At 50.0% G+C, this 24,148-nt stretch overlaps 1 protein-coding gene and 1 long non-coding RNA gene across 3 annotated transcripts in view; both read right to left on the bottom strand.

Annotated features, from left to right (window-relative positions):
* The window catches only part of MKLN1 (muskelin 1), a 100,602-nt gene extending 98,138 nt beyond the window's left edge, over nucleotides 1-2,464 (bottom strand). Inside the window, exon 1 of one of the 2 annotated variants that reach the window (XM_071734211.1) lies at nucleotides 2,313-2,464. In XM_071734211.1, coding sequence (XP_071590312.1) covers nucleotides 2,313-2,404 — 92 coding nt within the window. In that variant the 5' untranslated portion in view covers nucleotides 2,405-2,464. The remainder of the gene's footprint in view (nucleotides 1-2,312) is intronic. The other variant, XM_071734212.1, reaches the window with a different exon arrangement.
* A 19,794-nt stretch (nucleotides 2,465-22,258) lies between these two features.
* LOC139799302 (uncharacterized) lies at nucleotides 22,259-23,812 on the bottom strand. The gene is made up of 2 exons (XR_011727228.1): nucleotides 23,124-23,812; nucleotides 22,259-23,082 (listed from the first exon to the last, which is right to left on the bottom strand). It is a non-coding gene; the product is annotated as an uncharacterized lncRNA (long non-coding RNA).
* Nucleotides 23,813-24,148: the final 336 nt, after the last annotated feature.

Here is a 24,148-nt window from a genome sequence, read left to right as displayed (position 1 = left end):
CTACAGCTGACAACTAAGATGTCCAAGTGCTGTACTCCTAAGGATCCCCCTGACATCAAGCACCAAAACTTAGGAAAAAACTGTATCAACAACAGCACACCTAGACCATGTTAAGAGTCACTTCAAATTTTTATTTCAATAACTAGAGGAATTTAACAGGCTGTAGCTTGACTGCCAAACAGCAGAGTCTCCCATTCAGGACAGGTCCATATTTGTAGGGTCTTCTGCCAAACCCCAAATTTCCAAGCCACACACAAGAAGGGAGGGCAGCCCTGCAAGCCTTCAGCATACCAGACCTCAGGGGTAGGAGGGGAAGGCTGGCTGCCAAAAAACACCCTAGGATGAAGGTTTACTTATCCTTCTCCCTACTTTACCCAGTGACCAGCATCTCCCACTAACTTTTTTCCTCTCAAATCCGGGGCCAACCTCTCCTTGAGTGCATCCCCCCCCTTGTCTACCACTCTACACAAATCACTCCCCAAATCTGTTCATCAACCACTCCCCCAAACACACCCCAGCCCCCCCAGTGCTAATGATCAACCTCCTCCCCTAACACCATCCCAGATCTGCTCAACCCCTCCAGACCCCAAAATCCTGCTGACCACCCCCTCCTATACATACAGCCTCTCCAAAATCTTTCCCTACAGACCCTCTCTCACAGAGCCCCCCAACCCTGTTAGCCACCCCTTTCCCTCCAAAAGCCCCCTAAGCCCTGCAGAACACCCCCTCCCACACACATCACCCCCCCAAATCTTCCTGTCCAGCTCAGCTCCCACAACCCTCCAAAATCCCACTGATCAACCTCTCCCACACAGCCCCTCAAACCCTGCTGACCACCTTGACACACAGACCCCATCAAAACCCAGCTGTACAGACCCTGCCCTAAATACAGCCCCCCCCTTAGTTCCCCCTGATCACCTCTTCAGCCACACAAAGCACCCCTAAATCCCACTGACCACCCCCTCCCCTACAGACAGCTCCCCCAAACCCCTCTGTATAAACTTTCCCCCACACACAGCCCCCCAGACCCCTCAGTACAGACCTTTCCCTACACACAGTCCCCCAAAACCCTGCTGACCACCCCTTCCCACCCAGCCCCCAAACCTCTGTACAAACCCTAATCCTACACACACCCCCAAACTCCTCAGTACAGACCTTTCCCACACACATCCCCCCCAAATCCTACTGACCACCCCTTCCCACACACCTCCCCCCAAACCCTTTAGTACAAACCCTTGCCCCACACACAGCCCACCCCAAACCTCTCTGTACAGACATTTCCCTACACACAGCCCCCCCCAAACCCCTCAGTACAGACCTTTCTCACACACATCCCCCCAAAACCTCTCTCTATAAACCCTTCCCCTACACATAGACCCCAAACCCCTCTGTACAGGTCTCTCCCCACACACAATCCCCCAAAACCCTACTGACCACCGCTTCCCACACACAGCCCCCCAAACCCCTCAGTACAGACCCTTCCCACACATATCCCCCCAAACCTCTCTCTACAAACCCTTCCCCTACACATAGCCCCCCAAATTTCTCAGTACAGATCTCTCCACACACACATCTTCCCCAAACCCCTCTCTACAAACCCTTTCCCCACACATGCCCCCAAACCTTCCCACCCACAGCCTCCCTCAGTACAGACCTTTTCCACACATATTCCACCCAAACCTCTCTGTACAAACCCTTCCCCCACACACATCCCCCCAAACCCCTCAGTACAGACCTCTCCCCACACACCTCTTCCCCAAACCCCTCTCTACAAACCCTTTCCCCACACATCCCCCCAAACCTTCCCACCCACAGCCTCCCTCAGTACAGACCTTTTCCACACATATTCCACCCAAACCTCTCTGTACAAACCCTTCCCCCACACACATCCCCCCAAACCCCTCAGTACAGACCTCTCCCCACACACCTCCCCCCCAAACCCCTCTCTACAAACCCTTTCCCCCACATCCCCTCCCCACACCCCGCTGACCACCCCTTCCCACACACGCAACCACAGCTCACACCCCCCCTCCCTTCCTCTTTCCTTCCCTCCTTCCCCACCGCTCTCCCCCTCTTCTAACGCGGTCTCTAACGCGGTCTCCCCTCACCAACCAAAAGCTCAAAGCCAGCCCGGGCCGCCCCTATCCCCTCCCCGGGCCCGCACCCCCTGAAGCGGCCGCCACCGCCGCTCCGCCCGCCGAGGCCTCCCCGCGCAGGCCTCGGGTAAGGGCCCGGCGCAGGCCCTACAGTGTTTCCCCCCCCTCCCCCGGTAACGCGGAGCGGCCGAAACCGGAGGTGAAGCCGGGACTCACTCGGGCAGGTAGGTAGAGGAGAAGCTGCTCCAGCGGTGCAGGGTGTAGCCCAATACCCGACTCTCGGGACCCGCCGGCCCCGCCGCCGCCATCTTCTTGTGAGCAGCGGCAGCCGCGGCCCCGGCAGCGACCGCGGGGGGCGGGGCCGCCCCCTTAAAGGCGCCGAGGCCGTGAGGGGAGGAGGGGGCAGAGACCCCGGAGGTGGAGGAGGAAAAAGAGGAGGAAAAGGAAAAAGAGGAGGAAAAGGAAAAAGAGGAAGAGGAGGAAAAAGAGGAAGAGGAGGAAGCGCTGTGGGGATGAGGTGGGCTGTGGGGGTTGCCCGTGGCGCTGAGAGGGGTGTCCCGTGGGGGTGCAATGGACTGTGGGGCTGAGGGGGATGCCCCACGGGGCGTCTTTTGGGGTCTTGGGAGTGCTTCGTGGAGCTGAGGTGGGTCAGGGGGCTGAAGGGGGTGCACTATGGGGCTATATTGGTCTGTGGGGTTGACGGGGATTCCGTGTTGGGATGCCCCACTGGACTCTTTTGGGGTCCTGGGACGTGCCTCATGGAGCTTCTGTTGGGCTCTGGGGGTTGTCCCATGAGGATGATGTGGGTTGTGGGGCTGAGAGGAGTGTTCCGTGTGGGTGCGTTGGGCTGTGGGGTTGAGGGGGTTTCCATGTGGGGCTGAGGGGGATGCCCCATGGGGGTCTTTTGGGGTCTTGGGAATGCTTCATGGAGCTGCTGTGCGGATCAGGGGGGTTGTGGGGCTCAGGACAATGCGCTATGGGGCCGCACTGGGCTCTGGGGTTGAGGGGGATTCTGTGTGGGACTCAGGGGGATGCCCCATGGGGGTCTTTTGGGGTCTTGGGAATGCTTCGTGGAGCTGCTGTGGGGCTCGGGGCGGTGTCCCATGGGGCTGCTGTGGGTCAGGGAGCTGAGGGGAGTGCACTATGGGGCTGCATTGGGCAGTGGGGTTGAGGGGGATTCCGTGTGGGACTCAAGGGGATGCCCCAAGGGGGTCTTTTGGGGTCTTGGGAATGCTTCGTGGAGCTGCTGTGGGGCTCCGGGGGGTGTCCCCTGAGGATGATGTGGGTTGTGGGGCTGAGAGGGGTGTTCTGTGGGGGTGCACTGGGCTGTGGGGTTGAGGGGGATTCCCTGTGGGACTCAGGGGGATGCCCCACGGGGCTCTTTTGGGGTTCTGGGAGGTGCCTCATGGAGCTGCTGCGGGGCTTCGGGAGGTTGTGGGGCTCAGGACAATGCGTTATGGGGCTGCATTGGGCTGTGGGGTTGAGGGGGTTACCGCTGGGGCTGCTGTGAGGCTGAGAGGGGTGTCCCGTGGGGGTGCATTTGGCTGTGGGGCCTAGGGGGATTCCCTGTGGGGCTGAGGGGGATGCCCCAGGGGGCTCTTCTGGAGTCTTGGGAATGCCTCATGGAGCTTCTGTAGGGCTCAGTAGGGTGTCCCATGAGGATAATGTGGGTTGTGGGGCTGAGAGGGGTGTCCCATGGGGTGCATTGGGGTGCAGGTTTCAGTGGGATTCCCTGTGGGGCTCAGGGGGATGCCCCACGGGGTTCTTTTGGGGTCCTGGGAATGCCTCATGGAGCTGCTGTGGGGCTCCACGGGGTGTCCCATGTTGATGATGTGGGTTGTGGTGCTGAGAGGGGTGTCCCATGGGGATGAGGGGGGTTGTGGGGCTCAGGACAATGTCCTATGGGGCTGCATTGGGATTCCCTGTGGGACTCAGGGGGATGCCCCATGGAGATCTTTTGGGGTCCTGGGAGATGCCCCATATAGCTTCTGGATGGCTCAGGGGGATGACCCATGAGGATGAAGTGGGTTGTGGGGCTTAGGGAGGTGTCCCATGGGGATGAGGGGGGTTGTGGGGCTCAGGACAATGTGTTATGGGGCTGCATTGGGCTGTGGGGTTGAGGGGGGTGCTCATGGAGATGCCTCATGGGGCTGAGGTGGAAGTGGTGCTCTGGGAGATGCCCCATGGAACTCCCCAGCTCCCCATGGAGCTCAGGGGAATGTCCCATGGGGCTCCTCTGGGGTTCAGGGAGATGCCCTATGTGACTGTGGGTCTGAGGGGGATGCTTCATGGGTCTGAGGTGGCTGTGGGGCTGAGAGTGACATCCAATGGTGCTGTTGGGGGGCTTTGGGGGTATGTGCCCTGGGGTTGCATTGGGCTGCAGGGCTCAGGGGGATGCCCCATGGAGCTGCTGTGGGTCTCAGAGGGATGTCCTATGGGGTTGCATTGGGTTGTGAGGTTCAGAGGGACACCCCATGGAGGTAAGTGACGTGCCTCATGGGGCTGAGGTGGCTGTGAGGCTCAGGGAGATGCCCCATTGGTCTGGAGTGGGGTTTTGATTGCCAAAGGGGATGTCTCCTGTTCGGATCCTACAGCATCCCCATCTGCAGGTGAGTGCTTGGGAAAATGATCTAGGAAAACCCAGTGGGATTTGATCCTGCACTGGTTCCTCTGCCAATCTTTATGATGAGAAGCACAGTTGTCCTCCCTTGTTCCATTTTAGCAGCTGAATATTTGACAGTGTGTTCACCAAGAAACTTGTTTTGACACTTCTGCCAGTTTTTAAATACTGAGTTTTTTTGTTGTTTGTTTTTTCCAGGAAGGACTTAAACCAGAAATAACAGTAAATAGATAAATGAAAGTAAATAACAAGTAAAGTGAAAATGCATATGACTGAGTGGTGCCCAGATTTAGCATTTAACCAACAGCACCATTTGAAACCAATTGCAAATTGAGTGCTGGCTTCCAGAATTGCTGTTTCCCATAGCTTTACCACTCCTTTTTTTTTTTTTTTAAACTTTGCTGTGGATTCTAGTGAGTAACTTTTATCTAATCATTTTCTCCTTTGCAGTTGATGCTGATGGATAATTCACCAGCAGCACCCATACCTCTCTGGCTCTGGGGTGCTCTGCTCAGCTTCAAAGGAAGATCCCATCAGGATCTCCAGACCTGCACCCTGTTGTTTTCTCAGTGCTTTGGCTCACTCCGTGGCTGCATGCCAAAATGCTGGCTCTGAAACCCCAAACACCAGCATCTAAGCTGCATCTTTGACAGGTTTCTCTGCCTCAGATTGTTGGAGGTTTTTTCCCCTGGAGATGGTTTCACGCAGAGCCCCCAGCAAAGAGAGGGGGAGGCTTGGGGCAGCTTGGGCTGCTTGAGAAAGCAGAGGAGATATTTCAAGATCAGGAGGGAAAAACAAACAAACAAATAAACAAACAAACAGCTGTCAGTTGGAAATGACAGATTGGAGAGGTATTATCAGGCAGGACAGTAAATGCCTGACAGGATTAAATTAGCGCAAGGATTTTTTTTATTTTATTTTTTTTTCCCCCCCCCTTTATTTTAGGAAAGTGAGTGAGAATGCAGCAGCAAAATCTGCCTGTGGATGAAAAACTCCTTCAGCAGCCTTGAAGACTGAACATCAACTGGGTATTTCAAAAGTGAGGGGGGGGGCAGCATCAGTCCTTCATCTCAGGATGCCTTCCCAGGAGGAAGGTTTGCAGCGTTTTCTCTGCTATCAAAGCCACACATCTCTGCAACAGCTCAGCAAAAGTCCATGCATGAGGTGCAAACATCCTCACCTCCTTCTGCTAACAAAGCTTTTTGAAGTTTGTGGCCTTCCTGTGGCTTTTAAGACTTCACTTATCCAAACTTCTGCCTGCTGGCTTCCCCCCTGACAGCCACCTAAATTATTACCTCAAGAGGATTACAAGAAACATTTTACTAAGGATCTCGCTAATAATATACTCCCAGCCCCAGAGGAAGAGACACTACCTCAGCATTTGGAGCCCTGCTAACAACCATCCCAAAGAGAAGAAATGCCATATAAAACCTGTGACCTTCAAATATGAAACTGGATGAAAAGTGGATGATGAGCAAGCAGTGGGTGACAGCCCCATAGCAGCAGGGAGGAGGATGAGGAGGGAGAGCAAGCAGCTCACTGCTGCACAGTGCAAACCACCCCAGGAGTTTCTCTGCCCCAGTATCCTGTTACCACTTGAATCAAGACCTGGATGCCAAGCCAGCTTATTTTTAGCACATTTTGGACTTGAAGTGAAACAAATGCTGGTGAAATACGCAGTAGTGACAGCCCTGGAAAATCTGTATTCATCTGCAGCAGAGGCAGCAGAGAAGGCTGCAAGGAAGCAAAGCAATCCTGAGCTGCAAACTGAGTCCTGTGGTTTTACTCGGCCTGCCCAGTGCTTTGCAATTACTGGTGGTCACTGGGAGAGGGGTTTTTTTCCCCATTGAGTGGACCAAACACAGTGTGGAGGAGCACGGTGTGCAGGGGAGCAGCATTCTGCAGATTTGGACAGCCTGTGAGCCTCCAGCTGAGCTCTGCATCCCCATCAGGGTGGCTGCCAGACCTTAACCAAAGTGGTGGGGGGGTTATAAAAATGGGACAGACTTGAAAAACATGAGTGTTTGAACCCTGCTGTGCTAGTCCAGGGCTGTGCTGTGTCTGCTGCACTAATGCCAGCTGGGGATCCCAGTGGCACCACTGCTGCATCCAGCAGCAACTCAGACCTGCTGCTTTAGGTAAGAACCCCCAGGAGGGCAGTTATGAAGCAAACACAGTGCAGAGCAGTCCTATTTCTGACTCCATCACTTGGGTCCTTGCTGAAAAAAAACCTCCAGCACCACTTGGTCCCTCCCAGACCTGATCTGGATGGGTAGATCCATGCTGCGTGTGGCCGTTTGGTGAAGATGGGGCCACAGAGGGGAAGTGAGAGTTCTCCAAGCAGCAGAAATGGTTCCCTTTGGCATTGAGGGCAAAGAGCCCTGGCCAAAGAGTCAGGAGGTCCCTGGACAAACACCTTGGAGAGTAGCTGGAGTTGCCAGGGTGACCACAGGAGATGTCCCCTGCATCTCTTTGCCAGGAGGATGCGCACGCGGCGTCCTCGTGCTTGTCGTCAGCGAGTTTGAAATCCAACCACAGGCAGCTCAGGGATCTGACAATTGTTTGTGTCTGCCTCGAGACAAATATCTCATTCCCCCCATCACAAACTTGCTCCTCTTCTGCGCGTGTGGTTTGAGTTTCCTCATGTAAAACCTGCGTGGGTGTTTGGATATGTAATGAGCACATAGTTCAGGATGAAAACAAGTCGCGTGGAAGAGCCAAGGAACTCCAGCAAGAAAAAATAAAAATGAAATAAAAAAAAATAAAAGCAAAATGAAAGCAATACAAACAACAACATGGCACGTGGCCATACCAGCTAGATGGTGGGCCAGCCGGATCTCACGTACTCCCTGGAGCTGCAGAGCTGATCAGCTGTTGGAAAAAGAGACCTTTAAAGAGAAGCAAGAGGAAATAGCATTGGCAGCACAGGCCACGGCTTGTTTCCTTCCAAAGCAGGACAGAGCCAAGGACATTAGGCAGAGCTGTAACATTTGGGGGCTCATTGCTTAGCTGTGAAGCACAGTGAAAGCCTCAAGTGGGTGCAGTTGTGTAAACTCCTATTGTGTTCTCAGCGGAAGCAGAGCCTGCGAGGGTATTGTCCTACCAGATTCTGGCAATGCTCACTCACCTAACTGGGCTCCCTCTGCAAAGCCAGGGCTTTGTTCTAACTCAGCACATGGTGCAGGGGGAATAAAGCGTCCTGAAGAGGCTGGAGAGCATCTTCTCCAACCAAACATATGCTCCTTTTCTCATAGTGGCTTCAAAGAAAATTACCTCTAAGCTGTGGGCAAGGTTGGAGGGAGATGGGGACAATTCCAAAACCTCCCTGAACTGGCCTCACTCACCATCATCTGTCATTTTGATGACAGAATGGGGGGAAATTCTTTACAGAGGGGGTGATAAGGTATTGGAATGGGCTGCCCAGGGAGGGGGTGGATTCTCCATCCCTGGAGGTTTTTAGGAAGAGACTGAATGTGGCACTCAGTGCCATGGTCTGGGAACCACAGTGGATCAAGGGTTGGACTTGATGATCTCAGAGATCCTTTCCAACCCAGATGATTCTATGATTCTATGAAACAAAAGTGTCCAAGCTGATCAAGACCCATTTTCTGCAGGGCCTTGATGCGTTTCCATGCTGAAAAGGGGTAAGAGCTGGTGTCAAAGATGGGTTATTTCCTTTTTTCCCTATTTGGAGAGAGGGATCATCTGTACCTCCTTACACCGTGGTAAAACAACACCTCCTTCAATGCAATGAAATACCTCTCCGGATCTGGGCCCTGGTCCAGGCATCTGCTCCTAGGCCATGCACTTAAATACCTGCTTGAATCCTCTTCACCCCCTCTTGCAGCATCCGTCCTTTGGTTAAAAAGCTTAAATGAGTGAAAGAGCTTGAAAAGAAGCTTGAAAGGGCCCTGGAACACCAGTGCCTCTGCACACACACCGGCGGAATTCTTTGCAATAAAAAACAGCTTCAAAGGGCTTGTTTTACAAAGCCCAAGTGTGCTTTTTTTTTTTAATTTCAAATCAAGGTCAGTATCTCAGCTTCATTCACCAGTCTCCAGATGCAAACCAACGTGTCCCAGACGATGGAGGAGAGTTTGTCTGAGGCAGGAGGTGCCTTTTAAGGGACGTGAGTGGCTCTGAGCCACGCTGAGGAGAGAAAATCTCCCCGGTCCCTGTGCGTGCTTGGCCCTGCCTGAGCTGAACTGGGGCACCCAAGGGCAGGAGAAGGTTCTGAGATGGAAATGAGGGCAAAAATCACACTTGGGCCCTACGTGCTTCCATAAACCACGTCCTTCCCATGTCATCTCCACCCCACCCTCTCCGTGCCCACCAGCAGGATGTGCCCCCGCACTCGGCTCTGCTCCACGATTCCGTGAGCGCTCGTAGGAAGCAGAGGAGATGCTCACAGCTGTGCTGCAGGCTAAAAATATTTGCTCATCTCTTTTTTTTTTCTCCCCCCAGGCAGGTGGGCTCATCCTAGGCAGGGCTGCATCCTGTGGGATGGCACTTGTAGGCCAGGTGGACGTGGCACGTCGCAATTTGGCGCTTCTCCCCCTTTTTTTTTTTTTTTTTTGTTCTTTACGTGGAGCGTTTGAGAGTTGTGATTATTTCTCTGAATCACCCAAAGAGGATGCTCTGTCCTGTGTTTCAGATGCAGAATGTGCCTTGGAATTCAATAGTTGCTATAGTGCTGTAATTACACATTTTATGGAGTACTTAGTCACAATGGCTGGAGCTCTTGTTATTACGTTAGGACTCCTTCTGTTGCTTTGTTTTAAAGACCTTTCTGCTCAACACTTTCTCCCTGTATTAAAGACAGCTTGTTTCAGCATTTGCTCCCTCCAAAGCTATCCCCAGGTCGTGGTTGTGATGGTCACCAAATGGGCTGTTAGAAGGATGCAGCCTTCCATCAGCCTGGAGAAGAGGAGGCTCATAGGAGACCTCATCACTCTACAACTCCCTGAAAGGAGGTTGGAGCCAGGGGGAGGTTGGGCTCTTTTCCCGGGCAACTCTCAGCAAGACAAGAGGGCACAAGAGGTCTCAAGTTGTGCCAGGGGAGGTTTAGGTTGGACATTAGAAAGAATTTCTTTATGGAGAGGGTGCTCAGACATTGGAATGGGCTGCCCAGGGAAGGGGTGGATTCTCCACCCCTGGAGATATTTCCAAAGAGCCTGGATGTGGCACTCAGTGCCATGGGCTGGGAACTGCAGTGGGAGTGGATCAAGGGTTGGACTTGATGAGCTCTGAGGTCCCTTCCAACCCAGCCAATTAAAAGAATAAAAAAGAAAAAGGATGGAGCTTTCAGCCCACTTTTTGTCGTGGGGCTCCGAGGTCTCCATCACAGTTGACTCAAATGATGCCGGCAGAGCATTTCCCAGGATCCAGGAGCTCTGGAGCACTGGCCCTGGCAACATTGCTGTCTGCAGTTTGGAGGCAGCTCACACAGTCTCTTTGAGGTATCCTCACCTTCCCAAGTATTCCCCTTCACCTTGGCAGAAGGGAGAAGGTGGGTGGGTGGGCTCCTTGGGTGCCCTTCCTAGAGGATGGTTCATCCCACCTCAGTTGAATGGGTGAGGGCTTGGGTAAGGATTAATCCCTCTCCCAAGGTGCTCTAGAAGAAGCTTTAGTGCAGAGAACTGAGAGGGGTCAGGCAAGTTCTACCCTCAACATTGCTCTTCTAAAAGGCAGAGCTGCTTTCCACCCTCCACAGTAACAGTGGCCTTTGCCCATTTCACCTCTTTTTATGCCAGGTTTTCCCCATTTGGAGAATGGAGCTAAATACTTAATTGCCTACTTTCTAAGGAGTCAGGCAGGATAATTAGCTAATGTTTGGGTAATGCGTCACAGGGTAGGAGTGCTAAGTGGTATTGCTGTCAGCAGCACAGTGGGAAGTGAAGGACTCAATCTTGTTTTTCAGTCAGGAATGTCACCCAAAGTTCATTTGTTCCCATTGATCAGACTGCTGAGGGCAGGGGACTTGGGCAAAGTGATTAAAAGAAGAGGATGCCAGGGACAGCAGAGCTGTGAGGGTAACTGGGTGGATTTTGGGGAGAGAAAACTGCCAGTGAAGGCAAAAGCAGGGAATATGCCTGGCACTGCACAGAAAGGGTTTATTTACATCTCTAATTGTAAATATTCAGCAGCAGCATCCTTTAAGTAGCAGAAGTGCATCAGAGAGGACTTTTCTTGCACTGCCTTTATGGCATGCATGCAGCACAGTGAGAAGCAGGATAGAGACCCATCTAACTCACCCTGGGGACTGGAGAAGACTCAACCTAAAAGAGATTTCACATCTTTAATTTTTATTATCCTGCAAATTATGTTATGGATTAACTTCAAGCCCTTCTCATGTCCGCTGATCGTAATTGATGAGATTTCAATTGTGCCTTCTTGAAGTTAAACATCTGAGAGAAGCTTTGGTTAATAGTTTGCCTTTCTGAGCAGTGCATTAGCTCTCTTGTACTCCTGTCTGCTTAATTTAGAGTGAGTGCCCAAGAGTGATGCAATTAGGAGAGGAATCTTGGGCTGAAGCTCTTTCAAATGACCAGTAGACCCTTCAGTGCCAGCTTGGTTTTACAGTAGCTGGAACAACACTTTCTCTGACTCACTAATAATTATGCTTACTAATATTACCTGTGCTCACTAATAATTTGCAAACAAATGTCTTTTTGCAGCACATAAAAACTATTAAACCATCAGTGCTGCCCCTGGGATCTGCTGCCCCACCTCTGCTACCCTGGCTTTTCAGCTCTCTGAGCACACCAGGGAAGCACATTCTCCCTCTGCCTCTTTACTAAACAAGCCAACATTTCTCACACACTCCAGTTTCTCATCCTGGAGACAGTCTCATGCTTTAATGTGTTCAAAAGATGACTTTTCCAGTGAGGTTGCTGGGCTCCTCTGCTTCCTGTTGAGTGTCCAGCCACAGGCCATGTGCAGATGATGCCAACTCCCTTCTCTTTTCCTCAGACCATCTCAGTGGGTTTTGCCCACTGTGCTGTACCCTGTATGGACATCATGCTTGAGATCTCCACAGCCAAGAAGCCAGGAAAGAAGGAACATGGATAACCTGGAACTGATCCTTTCCACCACTTGCATTCCACAATCTTTGCAGAGTGGTCCATAAGGAGGAGTGATGCCTGAGCTCTGGAACAGGACAGCATCCTTTTCACTTGCTGTGCCAACAAAATTAATCCACCCCAGGGCTCCCTGCAGAAGGGTTGTGCCCAGTCCCTGAAATCTCAGGATGGCTGCTTTCTTCTTCAGAATTGCTTCCTGTTGTGTCTGTTCCCAGTTTTGTAGTAAATAAGTGGAAATACTGGCAGCAGTTCTGGGAAGGGCAGGGTCTGGGAAACTGTTCAAGGCCATGTTGGATGGGGCTTGGAGCAAGCTGGTCTAGTGGGAGGTGTCCCTGCCTGTGGCAGAGGGGTTGGAACTTGATTTCTAAGGTCCCTTCCAACCCCAAACCATTCCATGTTATACTTTTTTATCAAGATCACCCTCCACACCATGACTAGATGCTCCCCTTAAGACCCTCTTTGGATGGATAGTAAGTGGGAACCACTGCTGCTGTGAAGAGAAACAAATAGAAATAGAAAAAAGAATATGTGAAGGAATAAGCATCTTCTTGTGGTGCAGGTCTTTTGGTGGGCCTCACGTTGCTTTTTTTGCTTTTTTTTTTTGTATTTGTCCAGAGGTTACCCCAGCAGCAAATCCACCCAAACAGCCTCCTCTGTACTGTCTAGAGTCCAACTTTAAGGTTTGCCCCTAAACATAACATTTAGTGAGGCTGGGGGGGGGGGGGTGACAAATGGGACAGGCTGTTTTTTTATATTATAGATCTGGGAGTTTTCAGTCCATTGTAGGGCAGTGTTTCCATTTTCTGTGGAGAGAGGAGGGCCACATGCCCAGCAGGAGTCTGTTTCTCACCAAGCTCATCTTTTTCCACCCAGTAGGAAGGAATTTCCCAGGAGCCACAGATGGGTATGGACCAGTGCCTGAGCCCATTCAGACGCTGCTGGTCTCTGTGGTTACATGGTTTTGCAATCCACTTCCTGGAAAAAGGAGGGAGACAACAGTTCTGTGACTGCTGAAGGGCTGGGATAGGCTCATGCTTACAGGCAGGCAGCTGTGCAGGCTTGGCTTAGAGGTTTTGGGGCTGCCTGAGTGGTGTCTGTGCTGCTTTCCCAACCTGCTCCCACATCCATGGGTTGGCTGCAAAGCTCTGGGGTCTCCCCACGTAGCTGAGATTAAGGGATCCCACTCCAGAGGTGCCAGAGGAGGACAATACCCTACCCAAAGCCAGAGGAGAAGACAGACAGAAGAATGAATCAAGTCAGCATATCCTTCAACATGAATACCTGGAAATCCCAGCCTAGGTCCATCAACCCAACTTGTACTGGGAAAACACAAGGTCCATCTTTCCCAAAGAAAGCATCCTAACTTCACCCAGATTGCATTTCCCCTTGGTGGTGTAGACTGGGAAACAAAACAACATCCAAATCAGACCCTGAAGTTTTCTGCCTTGCTACAAGCCAAGCAGATCCCAGTTTCTCCTGGTGCTGGGTGTAACAGGGTGGACATCCCAAAAGGCAATTTGCCCTTCTCCAGTCTAGATACCTAGTAAGGGATTTTTCTTCTGACCCACACAGGTCATCCTGCCTTACCCAATGTGTTTGTGTTTCTCCAGATTTAAGGGTGGACAATTTAAATCCAAGGAAATTCAAGTTCTTTGGTCACTGCAGAGTTTGCTTTGCATAAGCCCCAGGGTAAAAGCCTTTATGCAGACCCATGGTTCCTGGGATTTGTCTCAGTGGGGCTTCTGTGCCCTTCTGCAAGGTGAGGCTCTGAGCCCATGGGAGCCTTCCAGATCACTCTTTTCTTACCCAAGACCTTTTGTGCTTTGCCATGGATCCAGTCATCTTTGTCAGAGATGAGGAATCCAGCTCCATGCAAAACTAGAAATTTGAGGGTGTCCCAGAACCCTCAAATACATCCCTACATCTGCCCTAAAGCTGCAGATTTGCTTGCAGTTCCCATCTCCCTGCTTGCCCTGGATGTCTGAAGAACACTTACCACCAATGCCCACTCTGGAGCCCTAAAAATGATCCAGTAGGGCAGCAGCAGCAGCAAACATGGCTCCCCCTGGGAATATGCTGCTTGAAGGATAAAAATAACTCATTTTGGAAATGCAAAAGGACAAAAGAAGCGAAGAAGGAAGCATGGATAAAGCCAAGGTTTGGATGAGAAGGTGGGGGGAAGAGCAACAGCAAAATGCTGAGCTGGGAGATCACTGTTACAGAACAGTGAAAAGTTTGTAAAAATGCCTGAGAAGTACCAGAGAGACAAATCTACCTCCAAAGGATGAAGGCTGGAAGATGCAAACCCTCTCTGCCCAACATCCCCTGGGCAAGGCTGAAGAACCCATGAAAATCACATTCCCAGGAGTGCTCTGGACCACATGCAAGGTTTTGCCCTCACAGCACTGACCCCACTGAGTTCTCCCACCCCAAGGGACCTTGGGCCCCCAGCTCCTTCCCTGCCAAACCCAGTTCCCTCTTCCTGAGCCAGCTGAGTTCCTGACATCCAGCCAACAGAGATGGTGTCTGGGTGACATCAGAAACTGATGGAGACCGTGGCCACCTCCATGGAGGTGCCAAACCTGCCCATGGTGACTGCTGGGGTGTCTCATGTCAAGAGTGATTCAAGCCACCCACTGCTCCTGCTTGCTTAGACCTTGGCTTCCCCTGCTGCCAGCAAGAAGCAGTCACATCTGTGTGGGCATCTAGAGCACACGACTCAACAGAAAACCAGCCAGAGATGAAAAAAGAAGGTAATTCCAAGAAAATGCCTGCGTGTATTCAGCAAGGACAGCGTGTACTCCAGCCTGCTGAGAAAAGAAAAAAAAAAAAAAAAAAAAGAAGCAGAAGTGACCTTTTCTGAGTGATGGAAAACTGGGAAGATAGCTGGGAACTTGGAAAAAGAGGTCAGGAAATGGAAAGAAGAGCAATCTTGGAAATATTTACCTGGTAATTCTAACTTGGGTCCTGAATACCAAAGGGGAAAGGCAAGGCACGACATAGATGTCTGAGCATCTAAAGGGTGATGGAATAACACAAATTAAGCCATGGGGCTATGAAGAACACGTGGATTTCCTGTCGTTTTATGAAATAAGTGGGTGCAGGAACACCGAGAGCTTGTGAAGAATTTGTAGTGTCTTCCAAACCCCCTTTTTTAATTCTTTTATTTCTCAGTTTCTCGTGGATCTGAGCATTGTCACAGGGGCTGAACGTTGCAATTTAAAGGTCCTCTCAGATGACCATGCAGCATCTTGAGTTCTCCCAGATTTTTTTTTTTCTCTTGATGACCCCATCCCTCCCTTGAAGCCGTGGCTCTGCAGACACAAAACCACTGCATTCATCCAACCTCAGTGCAGATAAGAGTCCTCAAAACACTGCATCCTCCAGGATGGAGGCGGGGAAGTGAGAAAGCCACCAAATGAATCATCCAAGCCTGACGGGCAAGATTTGCCTGGGATCTGTGCAGTGCAGGAGAAACCATGCAAAGAGCTTGCAGGAAGCTGGTCCTGCAGGGATCCTGGACCCCATCCAAGGACCACCCTGTGTTATCATCATGAAGACCTTCCTAAGAGTGTGCACCAGCTCCTGAGATGTCCTTTTCTCTCTCTCTTGTCCTGAAGGTTCATCTCTGCTGGTTTTCCATCACTGGAGAAGTGCCTTTTGTGAGGATGCAGCAGTGGCTTGTGGCCAAAATCCTAAGGGATGGAAGTGTAGACCACAAGGCAAGAGAAAGTGGCACCTAGGAGTGTGCACCAGCTCCTGAGATGTCTTTTTCTCCCTCACCTGTCCTGCAGGTTCATCTCTGCTGGTTTTCCATGAGTGCAGAAGTGCCTTCTTCTGTAAGGATGCAGCAGTGGCTTGTGGCCAAAATCCTAAGGGATGGAAATGTAGGCCACAAGGCAAGAGAAAGTGGCTTTCCAACTGTGCATGGCAAGAATGGCCCCTCATTAAGGAACCAAAACCTGATCCATCAAGGCTGTCTCTTGCAACATGCCCAAGACCTGATTGTGGTCATTCTTTTCCCTGCTTCCACTGCATGCCTGGGAAAGGGACACGGTAATTAAAGTCTGAATCTCATTAAAACAGAGAAAGTGCTTGGCTTTCTGAGAGCCCAATTATCACAGATGCTACGTAACACCAGTCAGGGCATGGCTTGTTTTTGGTGTTTGGAATTATTTTTTTTTAAAACGTACAAATACAGTGTGAAATCAATTTTTCCAGAGGATGTTGAAAATCCAGTGAGGGCACAGTTACAAAAGCAGTTCAAGGCCTGGAGCAAACACATTGGAGAGGGAGAAGCCACAAGGACTCTGTTCACCAGAGAGAGGGAGATGGGGATCATAACAATGCTGCAAAAGGGGGATAGAGAAGGGGTGCCCAGGCAGGAGGGATGATGCACACCCTGCCCCAAACCCTCCAAGGACAATCTGGATGGATGTGGCATTTCCCACTTCCCAGCTGGTGACCTTAGGCTCAACCACCTCCTGACCTGTGCTGCTTGGGTTTCACAGGCAGAAAGTCTTTGAGTCAAAGAATACCTTGGTCCAGTGTGTGCCTGTGGGATGGGCATGAGCTGGAAAATTCTGTGAGCCCATCAGAAAGAGATGAAGCTGCTCTTCTTAGGAAGGAGATTGAGGTGCTGGAGCAGGTCCAAAGGAGGCAACTGGGCTGGTGAAGGGATCCAGCACAGATCCTATGAGGAGAGGCTGAGGGAGCTGGGGGTGTTGAGGCTGGAGAAGAGGAGGCTCAGGGGAGACCTCATCACTCTCTCCAACTCCCTGAAAGGAGGTTGGAGCCAGGGGGGGGTTGGTCTCTTTTCCCAGGCAACTCTCAGCAAGACAAGAGGGCACAAGAGGTCTCAAGCTGTGCCAGGGGAGGTTTAGGTTGGACATTAGAAAGAATTTCTTTACTGAGAGGGTGATCAGACATTGGAATGGGCTGCCCAGGGAAGTGGTGGATTCTCCATCCCTGGAGAAATTTCAAAAGAGCCTGGATGTGGCACTCAGTGCCATGGGCTGGGAACTGCAGCGGGAGTGGATCAAGGGTTGGACTTGATGATCTCTGAGGTCCCTTCCAACCCAGCCAATTCTATGATTCTATGATTCTTCCTCAGTATAGCAAGCCCTACAAAACCCCAAAGCCTGCCACCATCAGAGGAAACTGATCTTTTTAACAAGCAGTTGACCATGGAGAGGGAAGACACGTGCTGCCCATCCTTCATTTTTCCTCATGTCCAGTCTGGCAGCTTTTCTGAGGACACAAGCTGTTCATTCCAGCTTACCTACCACTTCCCCTCTTGGCCAGACCACTGACCCAGCAAACCTTTTCCCACTCACTGGTAGGCAGCAACATCTGCAGAGCCCATCCAAAACATCCACCCCCTCTGGAATACTCCCAGCTTATCCTCAGGCTGTCACCCCAGGGTTTTTCTCACAGTGAGCACAGCAGGAACTGTGCAACCAGGAATTATGGAGCCCCAGCTCCTGGCAGGGAGCATCACCCTTACCTGGAGCTGGTGATGGGATTCAGGCTTTGCTGTGATGCTCAGCTGCTGACTCACCAGAAAATGGGGACAAGGGACTTAAAAGTGCTCTGTGCCTCAGTTTTCTCAGCTGTAAATGCAACTTTAAACAATAATTTTGTTTAAATTAAAACAATAACCCAATTTGCCAGGGTGCTGACAACCTCCAGCAGTGAAAGTGAGGAGCTCTGCCAACCTGGGGTAAAAGGTGCTAGTTAGGTGCAAAATAGTAGGATGCTTTTTTTTTTTTGGTGGCAGAGTGTGTCTGCCATACATTACACTTATGTAACATCACTTAGCATTTAGTTGGCACTTCACATCCTTAACTAATTACACACAGCCGAGCCATTTACCAGCGTGAACAGAAAAACATCCCATAATAACTGATCTGGAAGGGTTGGACTGATTTCCAGACTCCTCCGAGAGTGAGAATTGCAGAAGGTGAGAAATAGGATTCTGAAGAAGAAAGGGCAAACAAACAAATAAATGCATTAAAAGAGGAAACAAAAAATCAAACCGTGTGTTTGCATCGAAGGACTTGCAGGTTGAGAAAGCCCACTGCTTTTTCTCATGGAAACAACCAGCCAGAGCTCAGCCTGCAGCATCCAAAGTGCATTTAGAATTCACCTCCTCCTTCTTTTTGCAATTAAACACATATTCTTATGCACCTCAACTTTTAAAATAAATAATGACAATTTTTAGCGAGCAATTAAAAGCGACGGCGTTTACATTTTAATGATCTCCTTCGATGTGACTTGCTCAGCTTCTTTCAATTAGAAATGGATCTATTTAGGAACAAGACATCTTTAAATGCTCATTAGTTTTCTGTAAACAGTAGTCCTGCTCTGCTTTCAGGTTCTCAGGGCAGAGGGAACAGGGAGGGAATCTGCTGGATAGAAAACTCTGCACAGCTTTTCTTCCCGGTGGTGATTCTCTGTGGGAGTGCAGAAAAGGAAGTTTATTTTGGAAGTGAAAAAAAAAATAAAGCCAGGTTTTGTTCCAGGAGAACACCAAGATAAGTAGCATCTGGGCAGCTGAAAGTGCTGTATGTGGCTGGGAAGATCATCTTTACAGCTGCAAAATGCCAGCTACGTTTTCACATCCCAGTAAGACTTCAGATGGCATCAAAAGTGGAACCAAGCCGGTTTCCAAGACACATTTTCCACCCACCTTTGGTTTGTGCTTGCAAAATCATCAATCCTATTTCGGCTCAGTGCCATCTGTAGGCCTCGTTTCAGCATCGTGAGAGGGGATGAAAATTTTACCCTCCAAATCCAGTACAAGAAGCAGTGTGGTTACAGCCTGGAGATTGCAGGTGGGGTACATCGGGCCCTTAGGATTCTACAGGTCAAAACTGTTTGTTCTGAACCTCCTTCAACAATCCACCCTCTGCAGGCAGCAGGTTATTGCTGGCACACCTGCATCTCTTGGAGATGCATCTCTAGGAAATAATTTTACCTAAATAATTAAATTATTTAGTACCTAAATTACCTAAATAATTTTACCAAGTAAGCAGCAACCGTGAACGTGTTGAGAAAGCGCGCAAAGGGTTCAGAAATCCACGGCTGGTAGGAGCGTGGTAGGGTTTGAGTGCTGCTAAGCAATATTCTCCTTTCTGCACCCTCATGCTGCTGACTGAAGAGGTGTCATTATTTCTGACTCACAGATAAACTCAGTGGCTTGCCCAGGGCAACGGTGGAGAGTCTTTGGAGGTAGAATGAGGATTTACCTCTTCTTTGGGGAAATTTCTGCTTAAATATTTTGGTTTTCTGCATCCCAGAGATTTCAGCCCTGGCAGGCTGGCTGGAGAGAAGATTCAGAGGAGCCCCAAATCTTTAGAGCTCTTAACACTGAAAAAATGCATTTATCTTGTTTCTCTGCATCAGTTTTCCTCTGTGTAAACCACTACAAACAGAGCTCCCTGGAATGGGGTAAATGTAGGTAAAATGCCCTCTAAAGCCCAAGATTGTCATGGACTTGGGGGAGGAAAGGCAAATCCCTGTGATTTGAAAGATAATAGAACATCCCAACCATGGCTGAGCTTGTAAGGAGAAGGGATGAGGTGTTTGGGGCTTGTCTGGGGTATTTCCATGGGAAAGGATTTCTTGGTTCTGGAGAAAAAGGCTGTGGAAATCCTGCCTTGGGTGATTTCTGGTGGTTTACCCCAGCAGTGAGGAAACCTCCAGGCTCATCCCTGCTGGCCCTTAAGTCTATGACCTTCCCTCACTACTTAGTGTCCTCCAGCTACATAATAAGCAGATAAAATAGTAAGACCTTCAAGGGCTTTGCATTAGCTCGTGCACATCGTGCACCAGGATCCTTTCACAAGTTGCTTTCAGAGGAATCACCACTCTCATCACATCCTACCTGGGATGCTGTGTCCAGTTTTGGGGATCCCAGTACAGGAAGGACATGGAGCTGTTGTAGTATGTCCAGAGGAAGGCCACAAAGATGATCAGAGGAGAGACAGGCTGGGAGAGTTGGGTTTGGTCAGCCTGGAGAAGAGAAGGCTCCAAGGAGATCTTAGAGCATCCTTACAGCACTTAAAGAGGGCTTGTAAGGTAGATGGAGAAAGACTTTTTACCAAGGTCAGTGGTGGCAAGGCAAGGGACAACAGTTTTAAACAGAAAGAGAATAGATTTAGGTTAAATATTAGGAAAAAATTCTTTCCAGGGAGAGTGACTGGAACAGGTTGCCCAAGGAATCTGTGGCTGCCCCATCCCTGGAAGTTTTCAAGGCCAGGTTGGATGGGACTTAAGCAGCCTGGTCAGGTGGGAGGTGTCCCTGCCCAATGCAAGGGGGTTAGAACTAGATGAGCTTCAAGGTCCATTCACAGCTTGGTGCTGGGGAAGAAGCAAGATCTGGAAGCTAAAAAACAGAAGGCACTCAGGCTGACATCACGAGCGAGCCGATGAGCATCGAGTCCGTGTGCTGTAGGGATTATTCCCCACAGCTGGGCTGCCACCTGATATGAAATTCCTGTGGGTTCTTTCTTTAATCACGACAGTGGTTGAAGTGGGATGTTTTTTCCGTTTCCATTTTTGAGGCTTTCCATGTAATGGGGGTGGTGCTTCAGGCATGAGATGGGGCCCCCCCCAAAATGTTCCCGCACTTGAAACGCTCCTTGTCCCCTTTCCACAGGTGAGCATCCCCTTTCCACAGGTGAGCATCCTCTTTCCACAGGTGAGCATCCAGGCAGGGAGGGCAGAAACACCATCACAAAGTGTGTCCTCCACAACAAGGCCAGCACAGGACACATCTGGCCCAAAACCAGGAGCCTTCCTGCTATTTTGGGACCAACCCTTGCCAGAGTCTCTGCCGGCAGCCCAAGGTGATGAAGCTGTCAGCGAGGGCTGATTCCTGCAGTTGGTGTAGTGGAGCCTGGAGGCAGCCTGGCAAGCAGAGGCAAAATCAAAGCTGTCACAGTTGGTTACAGCTGTCTGGAGTGAGGTTGTTTCTCCAGTTCCTTGGAGCCAGAGGGTGGTGTGATGCTTTGAAAAGGAGCCTGTGGCTAATGGGCACCATCCGCTGCAGCATCAGTGCTGGGCAGCTCCTGCTGTAAGTCTGAAGGACCAACCCCAACCTCCCTAAAACTACTGGGCCGTGCTGGCTTGCTATTTCAGGACTGCACTGAGCTTTTGGATTTTTCCAGCCAATTTTCCACCCCCTCTCTGCTCCTCTCCAACTCGGTGTCTCATCCCGGTGCAAGAATCTGCTGCATGTACTCGTGTGACGGGTTGTGCTTTGGAAAACTTTCCTAAACATGCTGCTTACAGCTTGGGAATGGATGGGGAACCTTGGATATTTTCTGGCCGTAGGGCCAGAAAGCAAAATAGTGTTTTGGGGGCTTTAAATCTATGCTTGAAGGGGCTGGAAAAGCCAGTAGTGAAGGAGAAGATTGGAAAATCCCAAGCAAGGCTCTAAGCAGGGCTGAAGGCTGGGAGATTGTCCAACATAGCAGCCAGCCAGGGCTGAGTCTCAAGAGGCTCCTGGAGGATGGGGAACCATGGACAGATGTGTGCTCCTGGATCCAGCTGTGCCACTGGACATACTCTCCCTCCAGCTGCTTCTCCCACCCATCAGCTGCTCCAGCCCATAGAGCAGAAAGCAGCATCCTTGGAGCAGACACAGTGGATTTGGGGTCAGAACACTCCCTATTGACACTGTCCTTTCCAGCTGGGGACAGTAAAAATTAGCTGGGGCACAGTGACATTTCCATCTGGCACAGCCCTCTGTGCATTCTCCATGGCTGGAGAATGGTGGAGCCTTTGGAGTTTAATTATTGCTGGGAAGGGGACAGCAAGCCAGGCAGTAAAATGCACCCAAAAATGTAGCAGAGAGGTGAGTGAGGAGGAAGATGACACTATTGGAAACCCTAAAGGGACAATACTCAGAGAACTCCTTAGAATCTTGCTGTCTGAGTGCTGGGAAAAAGAAAAGGAGAATGATATAGAGGGGAAAAAAAGAGTTCTTGAGAAATTTTATATTTAAGAAATCAGTCTGTGTAGGTTGCAGACATCTCCTGGTGTTCATTCTTAGCTGCTAATAAGGGGATTAGTTAATTAACATATGGATCCTTGGGTGGATACATTTTTAAATCTTTGGACAATATGATCCTGAGAAGTAGAAGAAAGGAAGTGCAGTGGTGATTTAAGACAAAAAAGAAGAGAATATAATTCTGGCAATCACCAGACTGTAAAAATAATCAAATGAATCCTGAAGAAAAAAATCATGATGAAATATTTAGAGCTTAGTTCTGTCCACACAGTAGTGTCAATGGGGAGAAACTTAACAGGACTCAAATGCTGAATAAAATCACCCTGATAAAAGAGTCAGACTTGAGGGATGATGGGCACAGAAAACTGCCAGGTTTTCTTCTTTTCCATCTCTTTTTTTGGTGCAAAGAGGAATGGCACAGCCAGAGGATGGAGTCGGCACAGCCTTTATGAACATGTGGTTTTATTTTGACTTCTTTGTCTTAGGAAATAAAAAAGTAGAAAAAAATGCATTGGTCTGAAATGTGGTTTGTAAAAACTGAAAACATATTGGAGTGCAGTAAGTAATCCTGAACAAGACTGTGCTACATTGAGCAAGGCACATTTTTCAGGGCAGAACAAGAGTCAGGGCTCAAGACCAAGTTTCATTAACATCTTTGCTAATGATCTGGAAGGATTATACCTTCCAGATTAAAATCAGATACACTTATGATAGTGAATTTGAAGCAGTTGGGTAAATAATAAAGAGTTTTGTGTTGTTTAGATCCACTCCTGCTCCAAGCACCTGAAAATTTCCATCTAATATAAAGCAGCGTTCAATACCCTGAAAGATCTCATCTCATTGAGTGACATCTTCATTACTCACCACTTAGCCCACTCAGTCTCTCTTTTTAACCTCTGAATATACTTATGGGTGTCTTTCACAGGTCTTTCTGCAGCTCCAGCCCTCCTTGCATTTAGCTGGTTTGGTATTTAATTGGGATTTAATGATACATTTCTGGACCACACCAGGCAGCTGTGTGTGTGTGTGTGTCCCACTGCACCCAGCTGCCTTCCCCAGGTTTACCACCTCCCTCCTTTCCAACAAAAAACATTTGAAAGGCTGGTGATGAGCAGCTCAGCAGAGAGAAGCAGCATTGTGCCTTCAAACACGTGTCCTGCTTCCATGTCACCTCCAGTGCTCCTTGACCCTCTAGCATGTGCTCACTGGTTCTACCAAAAGCCTTCCAGGCCCACGTTTTCCATCCCTAAAATGCTCCTTGACCACCTTCTCTTTACCACCTTTCTTTACCACCTTCTCTTTACCACCTTCTCTTCACTCTGCTTGGGTGATTCAAGGCTGTTGCTCAAGACCTTTCCATCCATGAGGTTTTCACCAACAGCCACGAAGAGCTTGGGTCCCTGGAGCACTGAGCTGAGCTCTCTTGGATGTCAGGAGAGAGGGAGCAGTGGAGGGCAGAGACCTGGGAGCATTCATGCCTTGTCTCAGCAAGCTGGAAGAACAAAAGCTGAGGCTGATTTCATGACTTTGTGTCTCTTCTTGCAGGTCAAGCTCGATGTTGCAAGGAAATCAAGCCAGGGATGGGCGGATCCAGGAGGCAGGATGGAAAGGGGACACTTTTATCTGTTAAGACTTCTCAGGACCTGCTGGGGATTGAGGGCAGAGGGAGAGGAGGAAGAGCAGGAGGTGGCAGGAGATGGGTTGTTTCCCCCTGTGGTTTCTGTGGCAGGTCTCAGCACCCTCTCCTCTCTCCTGTCTCTGTCAGGCTCTAAGAGATGCCAGGGCTGGGAAATCACCACTTGTCCTTGGAGCTGCAGCACCATGATGCTGGTGCCTGAGATATAAGCATCACCCCAGAAAAGGAGGCTCGAGGAGGGGAGACAACTACAGCAGTGAAATCCAAGAGGTCTGGTGGGATCCAGTCCTCAAGCAATGCAACTCCCAGAGCTCTTGCAAAGCCCCGAGGATTTGGGCAGAAGAGTTGGAAGCATCTCCATCATCACCTGCTGGAAGTCCTTCCCTAGGGGGTCTAGAGTAGCCTTGAGATGTCTGCTGGAGCATGAAAAAAACCTCAAGAGAGCAAAAAGAGCAAATGCAGCAAATGGTGAGAGGACAAGGAGCAAATTTATTAGGGATGAGGTCTGGGTGGCTCAAACTTGGTGGCCACATGCTGCAAAAGGCAGGAGCCCAGGTGGGGTAAAGCCTTCCAGAGAGGCACAATTTATCCAGTTTGGTTTGTGGGTGCTTGAAGCCTGCAGGAGAATTTGCTCCCAAACAACCAAACAAACAGAGGAAAAAGACATGCATGTGAATGGATCCAAATGTCTCCTTA

Source organism: Heliangelus exortis, chromosome 1 (genome assembly GCF_036169615.1).
Source record: "Heliangelus exortis chromosome 1, bHelExo1.hap1, whole genome shotgun sequence".
In the NCBI taxonomy this organism is placed as follows: domain Eukaryota; kingdom Metazoa; phylum Chordata; class Aves; order Apodiformes; family Trochilidae; genus Heliangelus; species Heliangelus exortis.
The sequence above is the reverse complement of the archived record's forward strand: the minus strand, read 5'-3'. Positions and strand labels throughout refer to the sequence as shown.